The sequence below is a fragment of the Lygodium microphyllum genome, chromosome 4, assembly GCF_053477565.2.
Source record: "Lygodium microphyllum isolate KBCC chromosome 4, Lygodium_microphyllum_v1.1.10, whole genome shotgun sequence".
NCBI classification, from domain to species: domain Eukaryota; kingdom Viridiplantae; phylum Streptophyta; class Polypodiopsida; order Schizaeales; family Lygodiaceae; genus Lygodium; species Lygodium microphyllum.
This window is the reverse complement of record NC_141138.1, coordinates 10,526,919-10,540,442: the sequence shown is the minus strand read 5'-3', so window position 1 is coordinate 10,540,442 and position 13,524 is coordinate 10,526,919. Positions and strand designations below refer to the sequence as shown.

The following is a 13,524-nucleotide window of genomic DNA, read 5'->3' as shown; positions in this document are numbered from 1 at the left end:
GTTTCACTCTTGGTGATCCCCAGTATGACATTGGGGCACTTTTTACTCTCCATAGTACGAGAGGTTTTTTCCCCCAGTCACATTATTCTCTATTTTGTGTGTTTATGTTACACAATTCGGTCACTTACCGTACTTTACATCTTTTGAGTGTGAACACACCTTAACAACCCTAAGGTCTAAGGTTGTACTTTGCACTTTCACTTACACACTTGGGAATTGCATCGTGTGTCAAGCTATGTCTTCACTCTCACTCTCTCTACTATCTACTCTGTCTCCAGCTGAGAGCTGTCATCTCCTTTCTCACATTTGGTATCAGAGCTCATGCTCAGCACAGTCCAGCTAGCCTCTCCAAGCTCGTCAGCTCTCTTGCTGTCCAATTCTGCACCAGCCATGTTCCTCACCTGCAGTTGGCGCCAGCAGCTTTGTCGCCACCTCTAGCCCCCAATTGACGCTCACCAGGTCTACCACTGCCAGCACCACCATCACTGCTCACCCTGGTCCAGTCACAATTGCCACCACCCTGCAGGTTCGCCAGCCAGCACCATTGTCTGCTCCAGCTCGTTCGCCTGCACCACCTGTCGCAGCATTGCCCCCGGTCCTGCAGCACCGCCTGCACTACCTAGGTTGCGCTGCCCCCTGCTCCACCACCTGATGGCTGCGCTGCCAGCAACCAGACCCACCACCACCTCTGCCAGGTCATTGAGCTCCTCCGGCTGCCTCCCGAGCTCCACCAAGCTGCCGCCACCTTCTGGTCAGTTTAGGCATCCTCCTACCTCGACCTCGGCTTACATTTCAAATGTAATAGGTACATTTAATTATTTTTATTCAGAAATCTGAGCTATAGCAAGGGGCTTTTGCTAAAGGAGTGCATTTCTACTCCCAGAAGTGCCTTTGGGCACACATTGTTGAAATTTCTTGGAATTCGGGACAGAAAATTTGGGGCTTTTGGATGTTTGGCAGACACTGGCACATGTACTAAAGATTCAGTCTGAATTTGACTGAAATTGTGCATTTTGGACTGCTAAATTTTGGGGCTTTTGCATTTTTTTTGTGCTGCTAAGCACTGTTTGGGCATTGGACAGTGTGCTATTCGCTGAAATTTGTGGAAATTTCAGCACATTGGATAGTTGTGATCAAGTGTGACATAGTTTTGCTAATTACAGCTTGGTGTATGCTGTAATTTCTGGAAATTTGCAGATTTCCAGGTTGTTCCAGCTATGGTTCTTCCTCTCATGTTTTTCGAAACAGTGACATTTATCGTAGCCAATTAAAGACAAAGTGATGTATTCACTTATGTATCCAAAGAGGATAGATTGGATGGCTAAAAATCTTCATGATGAAGAATGTGCTCATTGCTAAAAATCTTTGGGAGTTTGTTAGTGGTAAAGAAGTTTGTCCTGGAGTTGTGGCTCTTGCAACTCCTCCCCAAGGAGGATGTGCTCAACGGCCAGCTCCAGCATAGCCACTTTCCCAAAGAACAGTTGCACAGAAGGCTTGATACAATGTGTACAAAATTATAGTTTTTAAAAAAAATCTTGAGTTGGAATATGGAAAAATATTACATATATACATTAAATGAGTTCTTGCACATTTTCAACCCTAGGACATTTTGCCTATCACTGATTCTATCGAATTACAAGAGAAAACATCCATTCTTAAGTAGATCAGACCTCTTGAATTTGATGGAAAGAAAAATACATGAAAATTGATGTAGAAGTTTGGATTGAGTCTATGGAAGACTATTTTTTATCTACATGGATGCATACCCTTAACTAAGCCATGACGGCAAAACTAAAGCTAATAGGGGAGGCGTGTCTTTAGTGGAAGAAATGGTACATGGATACAAGAGTCTCAAAAACTAGTGTTACATAGAAACTCATGAAAGAAGCTATGTGTGGGAGATATCTACTGCCTTCTTACTACACTCCGGATACCCAAGCATTGTCACTGATTGCATTGCCAGTTCAACGGTCCATAATCCCACATATATGGTCTACTATTTCTTTAGGAGTAGCATGGCTCACACTTGAGCACATGTTTGCTGGAAAAAATGAGACACGCATCTCTTTCTTGAAAAAGGAGCTTGAAAATGTAAAAATGGATGAAGATGATGCCATGCAAGATCATCTTAACAAAATTCAAGACTTAACGTGAGCAGTTATCACGTGCCTACCTAACAATTCCATGGCAGCACGTTTTAGTAGTCCATCGAGAAACTATCCTAGACAGCTTCGCTCGGCACTCGCAAGAATGCACAGGGTCTATCGTCTAGGTTTCCCAGAGTCCACCCAGTAACGGAGGATACCAGCCGTCCCCACAAGGATCAACTTGCAAGCTCGAGGTCCTAATTTGACAACTGAGGTCTTGATGCATCAACTAGCCCATCGGAAGTGTCCCACAAGGCTTCTCGTTCGACTGGAGCGATCGTAGTTACCCTTGGTTAATGAAGTGCAATGCTTTTTTCTAGCAGCTATTTAGGATTCAGGGAACCTTAATGGAGTTCTAGCACAGCCGCCACACCTTTCCCCTAAGATAATTTCTGATCAAGATTTTTGACCCTAGGTAAGTCAACGCTCAGCTCTATCTAATTTTTTCTAATTAATGTTTCGTTCAATCTCTTGAAAGAAGCTCCCAGCTTACCGGGACTACCCATCCGTAGGACGGTGGATCCGTCAGGGATCTCATCCACTCGCGTTCCACAAATGGTTTTCTTTAGTTTTCTAATTACCTATCACATTAAGTTATGACATATGAAAGCAGCTCTGTTAATTAACCCGTTATCACAGGTTCCTTCACATAATTTTACGGCACAACACAAGGACAGAGAAAATAGTCTTTTGGCAAAACATATTTTACAAAGTTATTTACAATGCTTTTCCTCTTCTGCCTACACAGAAGATAAATCTCCATTCACTGGAAAATCCCTTCTGTCTGTGCAGAAGAAAACAAACCCTCCAAGATTTCCGTCCCTTCACTAGTACCAGGGACTCCAGATTCTCATCCTGATTCGCGTGAGGGTCAGGCAGTTCCTAGGAGCGATCGAGAGATTTACGGCTAGAGCCCCCCTAGCACTCCCACCTCCGCCTGCCTAATGGATTCCTCACTGAGTGACCTCTCGCCGTCAAGGCCGATCCAAAGCTCCTCGCAGCGGTACAAAACAATCCCGATTGAAGCAGGGTTTCGCGTCTAGCCATGGGGGAGACATAACGCGATCTTTTCTCTTATTATCTTGATTATATATTTACAATCAGATCTAACTGTTGTAAGCACAATCAATTTTTCATGTGCAACTATCAATGTATGCACAAATAAAAAAAGAAACAACAGCAAGTGTTTTAGCATAGAAAGCAACCCCACCCAAATCTAGGGTTTCTCTTTTAAGGTCCCATCTTATTCTTAGGGTTTCCCTTCCTACGTGCAACTCTTTTTCGGGATCTGCAAGTTATTTCGTGAATCTGAAGTCTATTTTATCCATATGAAAAATTTAGTATTTTCGCCCTAAAAGATAATATGGACATTTATACCTATGGCAGGCAATTCATGCAATTTTCTACCCTAACCCACGCTTAGCAGGATTTCAAATGCTTTTCCAAGTCTGTTTAGACTTTAGAATTTGTATCGACAAATTTTTATTAATGTCCAACAAGTCTTACAAACTTCCGATATTTATTTAATTTTCTAATACTGATAGTTTCAGGGTTGTCGAGTATTTCATAGTTGTTTTTGCTTCAACATTCTCGATATTTTAGGTAAGGTTTTCTCGCTAATTCATACGTGGGTCAACTCATGATTTCGACGCTTTTGCTAATATAATCATTAATATTAACATTACGTGAGTTTTCAGCAAGAAAATAATTTTTATTTTATTCTACTATATTCTATAGTTTAATCGACGATGTCCGTGATCATTTGCCGAACTTTAACATTATCTAGAAAGAACAATTTTCATTTAGCTATGTCCTAAGTATATTGCTATTGTTTTTCCGAAAAGTTTATTCTAAGCAATGCAAAAATCATAAGTGCAATTTTTCTTTCATCTTTCATACATCGAATTATATTTTCACACACCTAATTTATGCACGTCTAGTATATATTATCCTATGCAATTTTCTGTTGATTTAATACATTGATTATTTCATAATATTATCTAAATGATTTTCTATAAATTATTATAAAACTCATATATGTTTGTTTATCATTAGCGAAATGAAATAGAGATAGTCACTTTTAGGGGAAGAACACGTCATTGATGAAATAGAATTAAATATTATGAAATAAACCATAATTATGATATTTTCTTAATGACAGGTATATAATCATTTTCCATATGAAAGAGTTTTTTAACTAAGTTGTTAATTATTATATTACTTAGACTATTTTCCTAAGCGGCAGTTTATATGCGTTTTCTTTAGAATACGTTTGTAATCGTTTAAAGCCAAATATAGCAATAAGCTTATAAAACTTTTTTTTTTCAAACCGACAAGATGTTATCTCTATCAAGTTTGCAGTAATGGGGGTTTCGCCAATTCCTACCACATCATTTTCTCCATCGGCCGCATTTCTTGCTTCTCTTACTTTAAATGGGCTATTTGAATTTCTACGACCTCGTGGAGCCATAGTCGTCAGGCGAAATTGACATGATAGTTTCAGGGAGAGTTGATGGTCGCCCAGAAAAATTTCACCAATGTTTTGCTTAGCGATATGGTTGTATGGGAGGAAGGCGTAATAGGGGGTAGAGAAAATGGAAATGAGATAGAAGAGGGGTATTTTTCTCCTTCAAGACTCAAGCTACAATGGAAAAGAGAAGTAGAGAAAATTTTCCATCATCAAGAGGTCTTCCTTTTTGCTTTCTTTGTGAAGGAAAGGGGGTGTATTTATAGCCATAAGGGGGAGCATACAGTCAACTCATTCTTTTGGCTACTTGTCAAGAGCTAAGTAAGCTTTATAAAAAATACTTTTTGATTGCCTACCTGTTGGACGGTGGCATGGAGATGATTTTAAAATGCTTTCTCTCCCTCCAGGCGTAAAAAATGTCATGATTTTTTACTTATTTTTTGAAAAGCGTCTTTTTTCCTTCAAAACGACTTCATTTGGTGGTTTTTTGCCAATTTATCTTATGACTTATCTAGTTTATAAAGTCGTGCCATACTCTTTATACTTAACTTATTTAATATCATGCTCGTTCTTGCGCATTCTTTGTCCACCGATTAAGGTTTTTGCAATTTGTATTGCGATTACGAAATCAATGCGATCTTTGACACATTAAATAAAATCGGGAATACTAAATCAAATATAATGTGAGAAAAATTATGATCAAGCTGTCGTAATATTATTTACAAGGCGTCTTTGTTTCTTATTGACTAGGAACATCGAGGCATCTTCTCGTATTGGATTGCAGAATTGATTTAATGCAAGACTCGATATTAAAAAAATTACGTGTGGTCACTTATGTGATAACTCGACGAGTAATTTTTAAAACATTTCAAGCCCGAATTTGTTTCTTGATATGAAGTGTTATGGCGGGAATATTACAACAGTTAATGAATGTAGATGAGTATTATTCTGATGCATAAATGATCTCTACTACTTTGAATCCCTTGCTACCCTCCTATTTGGCTTTTCATACTGCCTTAAATCTCACAATGAGAATTTCTGCACAGCCACTTACCTTTCTTCAATTGGTTAGTTTGCTCCTAGAAGAAAAGCAAACAATAAAGAACAATGGGATGGATGTTGTAGCCTCTGAACAAGCTTTTATGGCAAGACAGAAGGGCAAGGGCAGTCAGTCTAGGAATGCTTAGCAGAGTTCTGGAAATTCAGGTACTTCACAAAGCAACAAGAAGCAGGGGGCATGCAAGCCAAGAAAGGCAAGTGCCATTATTGTAAAAAGCCAAGTCACTACATCACAAAATGTAAGAAACACATTGCCAAGGAGGAGTCAAGGATGTTTGTTTCTAATGCACCTTCTACTGCTACAGAGTCTGCGTCTTTTATTGTTGGCCGTGACTATTGTTTTACACTTGCAGTTATGATTCTTTTTGGGCAGATAGAGCATTCAACTCTATAGAGGATACTAGCACTTGGTTCTTTGACAGTGGTGCTTCTAAGCACATTACATCTCACATGGATTTGTTTACCTCTGTTATTGTAACTCCTGTTGGCAAATCTATGCAATGTGCCAACAATACATCTTACCCTGTTAGATGTGTTGGGAAGATTGTCTTAAAAGCCATTGATAGCTCTACTCTCCATTTATAGGATGCATTATATATGCCAGGAATAAAGAATTTATTGTTCATTTCTTCTTTAGCAAAGTGTGGTATGCAGGTCACATTTGATGATGACAAATGCGTGGTTCGAGATAAAGAATCCTTGGCTTTGGTACTTATTGGCACATTATGTCATGGACTCTATGAGTTAGATGTTTATTTGATTAATCAATCAATCTATTTGGCATCTACTATTACTCTTGCTATGTCATAAGCAAGGTTATGGCATGCTCGCATAGGGCATGTCAACTATGGCAGTTTGATGCTTATGCAGCGCACTCAAATGTTAGATGGTATACCTCTTTTGGAGAGACCTCTTGAGTATATCTGTGAGGAATGCATTTTAGGAAAAATGCATTGGTTTTCTTTTCATGATGTTGCTTTTAAGGCAATAGCCAAGTTACAAATTGTGCATTGGGATGTGTGTGGACCAATGCAGACAAAGTCATTGGGTGGATGTTATTATTTCATCACTTTCATTGATGACTTTACTTGCTTTTGTTGGGTCTATTCATTGGTGAAAAAGTCAGAGGTGTATGATGCATTTTTGGCTTTTCTTGCACTTGTGGAAATCAATCTGACTATAGGATTAAGACTCTCCGTTTGGACTAAGGGGGGAAATACATTTCTTTATTGAATAATTTTTTGAAGCAAAAAGGCATCACCCATCAATATACTATTGCATATACTCCACTGTAGAATGGTGTTGCAAAAAGGAAGAATCAGTCACTCATGGAGATGGCCAGATGTATGCTGAAAGCTAAGAATCTGCCACATGGCCTTTGGATGGAATCAATTATGTGTGCTTGTCACATTTTGAACTGGTGCCCTACCAAGGCATTAAAAAATGTTACGCCTTTTGAGGCTTGGAGCTGCCAGAAACCTTCAGTTGGCCACTTTCATACTTTTGGGTGTCTTGCATATGCTCATATTCCCAAAGTAGAGAAAGAAGTTGGACAACAAGGTTGTTAAGTGCATTTTTGTAGGGTACACCGGTGAGAGCAAAGGGTACAGACTATATGATCATGTTTCCAAGAAAGTCTTTGTTAGTAGGGATGTGATTTTTTATGAAAAATCTGAATTCTCTCTTGCTGGTTTTGAGACATATCAGGTTGCAAATGAGGTGTTTGAAGGGCTGCTGCCCATTTCTTTTGGTGATATAATTGGAGCTTCAGTAAATGAACAAAATGTTCAGCCGGTTGTTCCATTAAGCAATGCAGAAATTCAGCCTATGGCTGATCTAAATATTCAGCAAGATGCTGAATTTGAAGTTTATCAGGAGCATGTATATAATCAGGAGACTAGGCAAATGCCTAGATGGTGCTTGCAGACTTTGAAAGACAATGATTTGGATGCTCCTCTTGCTAGTCATACTAGAAGATAAGCACGTCAGTATGATCATGCTAATACAACAAAGTTTCTTATGGCAGTGCACACACTTGGTGATGAGGACCTGATTGTTTTGAGGATGCGATTCACATCAACAACCAAAGTGCCATTGCACTAGTTGGCAATCCCGTTCTCCCAAAACACTCCTCTTTGGGATCCACTAACACTTCTCTAGAGAGAAGGTTGAAGTAGGTACCATTTGGCTTACCCACATACCTTTGGTAGACAGCAATGCTAACCTCCTCGTGGAGGTGGGTCAAATGGCTAGTGCTCAAGTGCTCACACGATGACATTGGTCTTGGTCCTCCTTCCCCTTCTAGTATCAACATGAGGGAGGCAGGGATATTGCCTCCACTTCCATCTTTGACATTGATATGGTAGGAGGTTGTTTCTTCTCTTTATGTATCCAGCGATGGTTTTTGACTTGATCATTTTTTCCTTTTATGTTTGTGCATGATTCATTGCATATTCTCAAAGGGCATTTGAGCAAGTGAACAATTTCACTAAATAAAGGCCACTGCTTGAGTGAAAACCCTTTGTAGAAGCATTCCCATTTTGTATTTTCCCTTGCATTATCATCATGTTTTGTGATTTGGGCACTTGGAAGGATGAAAACTCAATTTGCAATCTTTCCATTTGTGTAAAGCGGAGATTTTTGGGCACCTTGCTTACATTTGGAAACGGAGTATCCACCGTCGGTGACACCCTTGGGGGCTGGATTTGTACTATGGTCCCCTTAATGAAAAGATATTTATTGTCCTTGTGATCTTGGTAGGACCTAGGTAGTCCATTTATGACATGCTTTGTTTGATACCTTGGTCTCTTTGGGGTGGGACCTTTTGGGACAAGAAAAATCAAGGGGCTCATGGACATCTCCTGGTTGTGGGCTCTACACTGAGTCAAGCGAGGTACATTAGGAGCTCTGTACAGTGGTGATCACTTGGGTCAGGTCGATTCTCGGTTAATGTCCCTGTTTTTGGGTTCACCCAGGATACTTTCTAGAGTTTTTCCAGGGTTTGCTGCTTATCTATGCGCTGCCCTGTCAGTTGACATGCATTTGGTTATCAAATTTTCTGTCCGTTGTCTTTGACTCTCCCAGTGCCATGTAGCACGTGCAGGGGCAGTTCTTGTATCAGCCTTCTTTTACCTCATTCCAAGCTCTTCATCACCTTCATCTTGTCTTAGATCCTCTTGTCATTTGTTTGGAATTTTCTCTTTTGCTGCCATTCTGGCATGGTATCATTGCACTACCTGGAATAGACTTGCTTCTCTTGCTGCAGTCATTGCCAGGCCTTTATCAGCTTCTCCTACCTGCTGTTGCCACCCCCAGCAGCTGCCTTTTCACTGCTACTGACTGTCCTCAGCCGTCATGACCTATTGTCATCTGCTTTCAGTCCTAGATTGCATTGCTAGGCCTGATCATCACCTCCCTTGCTGTTTTCAGGCAGTCTACAGCTCCGTTCAGGCCTGACATCCTGTGTTTTACTGTTCCTCTGCTCAGCGGGCATCCTTCCTCAGCTTGGGAGCTGCATTTCCTGTTTCTGAGGTGCTGATTGGTGTGCTTCAACTGTTTATGGTGCTGGTTGCTGCATTTTCTGGTGGACATCTCTATGCAGATGGAGACCTTGCATTTCAATGGTGGACAGCCATCTTGATGGCCCGAAGTTTGCTAGAGAGTCATCTGCTGTATTTCTTTGTGAGTTCTTAGCATGGTTTTAGCTTGATGCATCTTTTTCTTCTACCTCTACTTCCTGGCCTACTACGATGGCCATGAGTACAGAACCTTGTTTCTCTTAAACTCTTTGCTTGCACTAGTGCATGTCCCCGTTCTCCCCAACCTTCCTGATGTTCAGAAGTTGGATGTCTTCAAGTATGCATTGTGGAAGGTAAAGGCGAAGTACATTCTCCTGTACAAAGACTTGATTGATTCCACAAGAGAGAAGTTTTGGAAAGACTCCTTTCAGGACAAAGGTCTAGATTTTTGTTTCTTTGAGTACAGGGAGCAGTGGTGTGGGTCATAGAAAAACTACTTGTGGATATGAATTTTCCAGGGGATCATAGCCTTTCATATATCAGATTAGCAGATGAGAACCACACACTCTAGATTTCACTTAAGTAGTTTGGGCTGCAGGGCACTGTCATAGATGGAATCGCATTGATCACTGGATGGTATATAATTGGATAGTGAGGCATGTAGTGGAGCTATAGACAAGCATCACACCTCCAATTCTGAGACTCGCTACTCTTAGAGACACATTGTGTGATTGTAGCATGTGAGGAGGCGAGAAGCCTTTTGAGACATGGACTCTGGCATTTTCTTCCTTTCAGGGGTTCCTCATATGGTTTGGCATTAGCCACCAGACTGGTTGTTTTGTTAGTCTTTGTGCTGGACATTCTCCCATGAGTAGACCAGCTGGAGATGTTGATGAGCAAGTTTTTTGAAATGGAATTTGTTTTATTGGAATGATAACATTGTGAGCTGGCCATTCACAAGCTAGATTACTGAGTCCTTTTTGTGCAAGGTGCAACCACAATTAGCTAAAATCACTTTATGTATTAAGGTGGGAAGCATTGGACAAAGAGATGAGGCTTGACATGCAAAGACTTTGGCAAAGAAATTTGGGAAGAGATGACAGATGCATTGCAGACCATGGGAAAGAGGTAAGGTTAATCAGTAACCTTATTCTTGAGTTTGAACTTTGATCCCTGATTGCTAATATACTCTTGTAGGCTCGGTTCCCATTTTTAGATGAAGATGTGATTTTAGCATTGCTGGATTTGCCACTGTGGGAAGTTACTGACCTGAGGGAACCTCTAGGGAAAGGTGACAAAAGGATTCTGAGAGAGGTACAGGCATCATGACAATTGACTATTGAAGCACCTTTAATTTCTATGAAGAGTTGAAGTTATCTGCTGCCAAATCTGTCTGTTCTTGGTTTTCTTTTTCAGGTTGCCTTGCACCTAGGCCTCAAGTCAGCAGCTTCTCTGCCAAAACGTGCTATTCAGGTGACATTTTAATTTTCTTAAAAGAGTGAAGCAGCTACAATTCTATCCCAAAAAAATGTTGCTTCCAAGGTTAGGTTTGATTTGAAAAACTCGTAAACTGATGCAGTTTGGTAGCCGCATAGCCCAAGAATCAAATCGAATAAATTTTGGTAGCAATCGTGCAGCTAATCAGGCATCAGCTGGCAGTGCAATCCTTGAAAACCTTCAGAACTGATCTACTCATTGTATGCCAGGCTGTGTGTTCTTACTTATCATGCTTACAGAAGAGTTCCACTTATATTGCATCACAAGGTTGGATGGTGGTACATTCTTATTGATGAATTCAAATTCAACTAAACTAAATCAGAAAACCAGGTGGCTTGCAAACAGGAAATCGAAGAAGTACCTCATTGAAAATCAAGCCAGGAGATATAATCATCTATTGTGATAACTTCATTGGATGAACTAATTAAACAACTGCCTTCTGATGGTGCATGAACCTGGCAACACTTTATCAAAAACTAAATAGTTTTCCATGAGGTGAAGTTTATCAATATCTATGAAGGTAATGTAGTCTTGACATAGAATTATTTAAACTCACCACCTCTCCCAAGCAGGCCCCCTCAACCATCAGAGCCATCTTCTAAGTGATGAGGTTAGCAATCACACAAACCACTGATGTATCATGCATGTCATGAGAATGCAAAGTGCCATCATTTAAAGAAGTGGAAAGTTGAGAATCTTCAGTAGTATGCATAATCCTATATATTTTCTATGGCCTCATTGAGCTTTGACCTACATACTAAATTATTTTTCAATTGTTACTGGCTGTAAATTGTTTGTGGGTTTTACCTCCTTTGGAGGTTTCCCACCAGTAATATGAAGTATTCCTTTAGAAGATTGTTTATGGTTGCTTCAGCTTGTATGGTTGCTCGTGTCGCCTGCAGGCAAGGTGTGAACATATCTAATATTGGGTAAATGGAAATGACTTGAATAGTTGGCCTTGTGGTAGACATCCTCTTTAGAATTACAGCCACCTGACTATGAAAAAGAAGGGAAAGTCAAACTTGTTTTGAAGGTTAAATAAAAGCTTTCATGGGCTGAAACAGGCGCCTAGATTATGGTACGCCAGATTCATCAATACTTTACAGCTGTTGGTGTCAGTAAGAGTAATGCAGATAGTACTACTCTACTTAGTGACAAAACTATTGGTACCTTTATATGTGGATTTTGGTAAAAGAAGAATAAGAACATTTTGCTAAGGAACGCTTGCCATGATCATCTTGTAGGCTTTTTCTTTAAATGATTTTTTGGAGATATGTTAATTTTGTAGGTGCTGCAAGGGATGTATCCAGGGTTTGAACCCATGAAACCTTGTAGATGCTCACACACTCAAAACCATTTGGGCCATGTGTTAAACTCTTCCAAGAGAGGCCATGCATGAAGATCACATCATTTAAATAATACTAAACTTTTCAAGAAAAAGAGACTACATATACGTTTGCATCCTTAGTAGGGATTTTTTGCCTCAAAAACAAATTATGCATAAAGTTCTCAATGTGTTTGGAGGGAATGTAATATTCTAAAATTACAAAGCAAAAACTCATTTGAAGATGGGATTAAAATGGGGTCTAGAGAGTTTAAGTATTATGCTAGGTCTATAAGAATGGGGGCATCTCAATACGTCACAAGAAAAGAAGCATCCAAATTGTGGTACCTAGGCAATTAGGCAAAGCAAGGTTGACCATTGAGTTACTATGTTGTCTTGGCAAACTAGTTAAAAGTTATCCATTGAGTGCCTTATACGAGGTTCCTACACGTGCTATTGTTGCATAAGAGTATGTTCTCCATGACTTAAAGCGGATTTTCAAGAACCCTTGCTCAAAAATGTTAGATTTGAAGACAATTGGATAATTCGCAAGATCTTGTTTTGTTTGATCCTAAAGCACTTGGTAGCTCAAGCTTATGAGAATGATTTATCGTTCATGGCTAAAAGAAAGCATAGCACATGCCATGCCTAAATCAATGAGTCTTATGAGTTATTTGGACTTCTGGGATAGCAATTGGTATATGTATAGCAAATGACAAATAGATTTGGTCAAGCCTAGTTTCTTAAGGATTATGGAGTCCATATCAATAGGTGTGTCCACTTTCTCTTGCCTTTGGTGATGACATACTTTATCTATAATTGTTTAGGGACCATTGAGATTTTTGGTCAACCAAAAAGAATGCATGTGAATGTTGTAGCCAAATAAATGGGCTTTTCCTATTTGAGTTTCATTGCATGTTAGGGTTGTTTGTCATGCTAGTTGTAGTTCAAAATGGGGATGTTGGCCATAAATGTCTCAAATGAATGGTGGTAGGTTGGAAATTTTGTTGCTTAGTACATTGGGTGGCAAGAGTCTTTATTTCATAAGCTAAGCTTTGATTTGGGAGTAAAGTCTTTAACAATATGATACAATACATATTCTAGAGTCAATTTACCATGTTCAAAAATTGTTCATTGCAATAGGCCATTTGAATATTCATGGTTGAAATCTCCCTTGTAGATTTTATCATATGGCAAAGCATGGTATGCATATAGCATAAAATGTGGTGGATGATGATGAGCATGTCGTTTGTTTTTTGCTAGTAATAAAGTTATAGGTTTCAAATGTTATGAAAGCATATCCTCCAAAAAAAGAAATGTCTTGCTATTGCAATGTTATCTTGGAAATTAAATGCATGTTTGGATGAAGAATTATGAGAGCTTCTTGATGTGGAAATGAAGCTCTTCTTTAACTAACCAAAGTCACAAAACACCACACAATTGCTTTTGATTGCTAAGATTGTGAATGATTTTTGTTCATGCCTAAAAGAAAGCATAATAAATGTCATGCCT

At 39.5% G+C, this 13,524-nt stretch overlaps 1 protein-coding gene across 4 annotated transcripts in view; it reads left to right on the top strand.

Moving 5' to 3' along the window:
- LOC148036792 (Asparagine synthase family protein) overlaps positions 1 to 11,197 on the top strand; it is a 115,166-nt gene extending 103,969 nt beyond the window's left edge. For 3 of the 4 annotated variants that reach the window (XM_087675681.1, XM_087675683.1, XM_087675682.1), the window contains exons 9-12: positions 10,220 to 10,319; positions 10,389 to 10,505; positions 10,608 to 10,664; positions 10,771 to 11,197. In XM_087675681.1, coding sequence (XP_087531807.1) covers positions 10,220 to 10,319; positions 10,389 to 10,505; positions 10,608 to 10,664; positions 10,771 to 10,878 — 382 coding nt within the window. In that variant the 3' untranslated portion in view covers positions 10,879 to 11,197. Of the gene's footprint in view, positions 1 to 10,219; positions 10,320 to 10,388; positions 10,506 to 10,607; positions 10,665 to 10,770 lie in introns of those variants that run through there. The other variant, XR_015690508.1, reaches the window with a different exon arrangement.
- Positions 11,198 to 13,524: the final 2,327 nt, after the last annotated feature.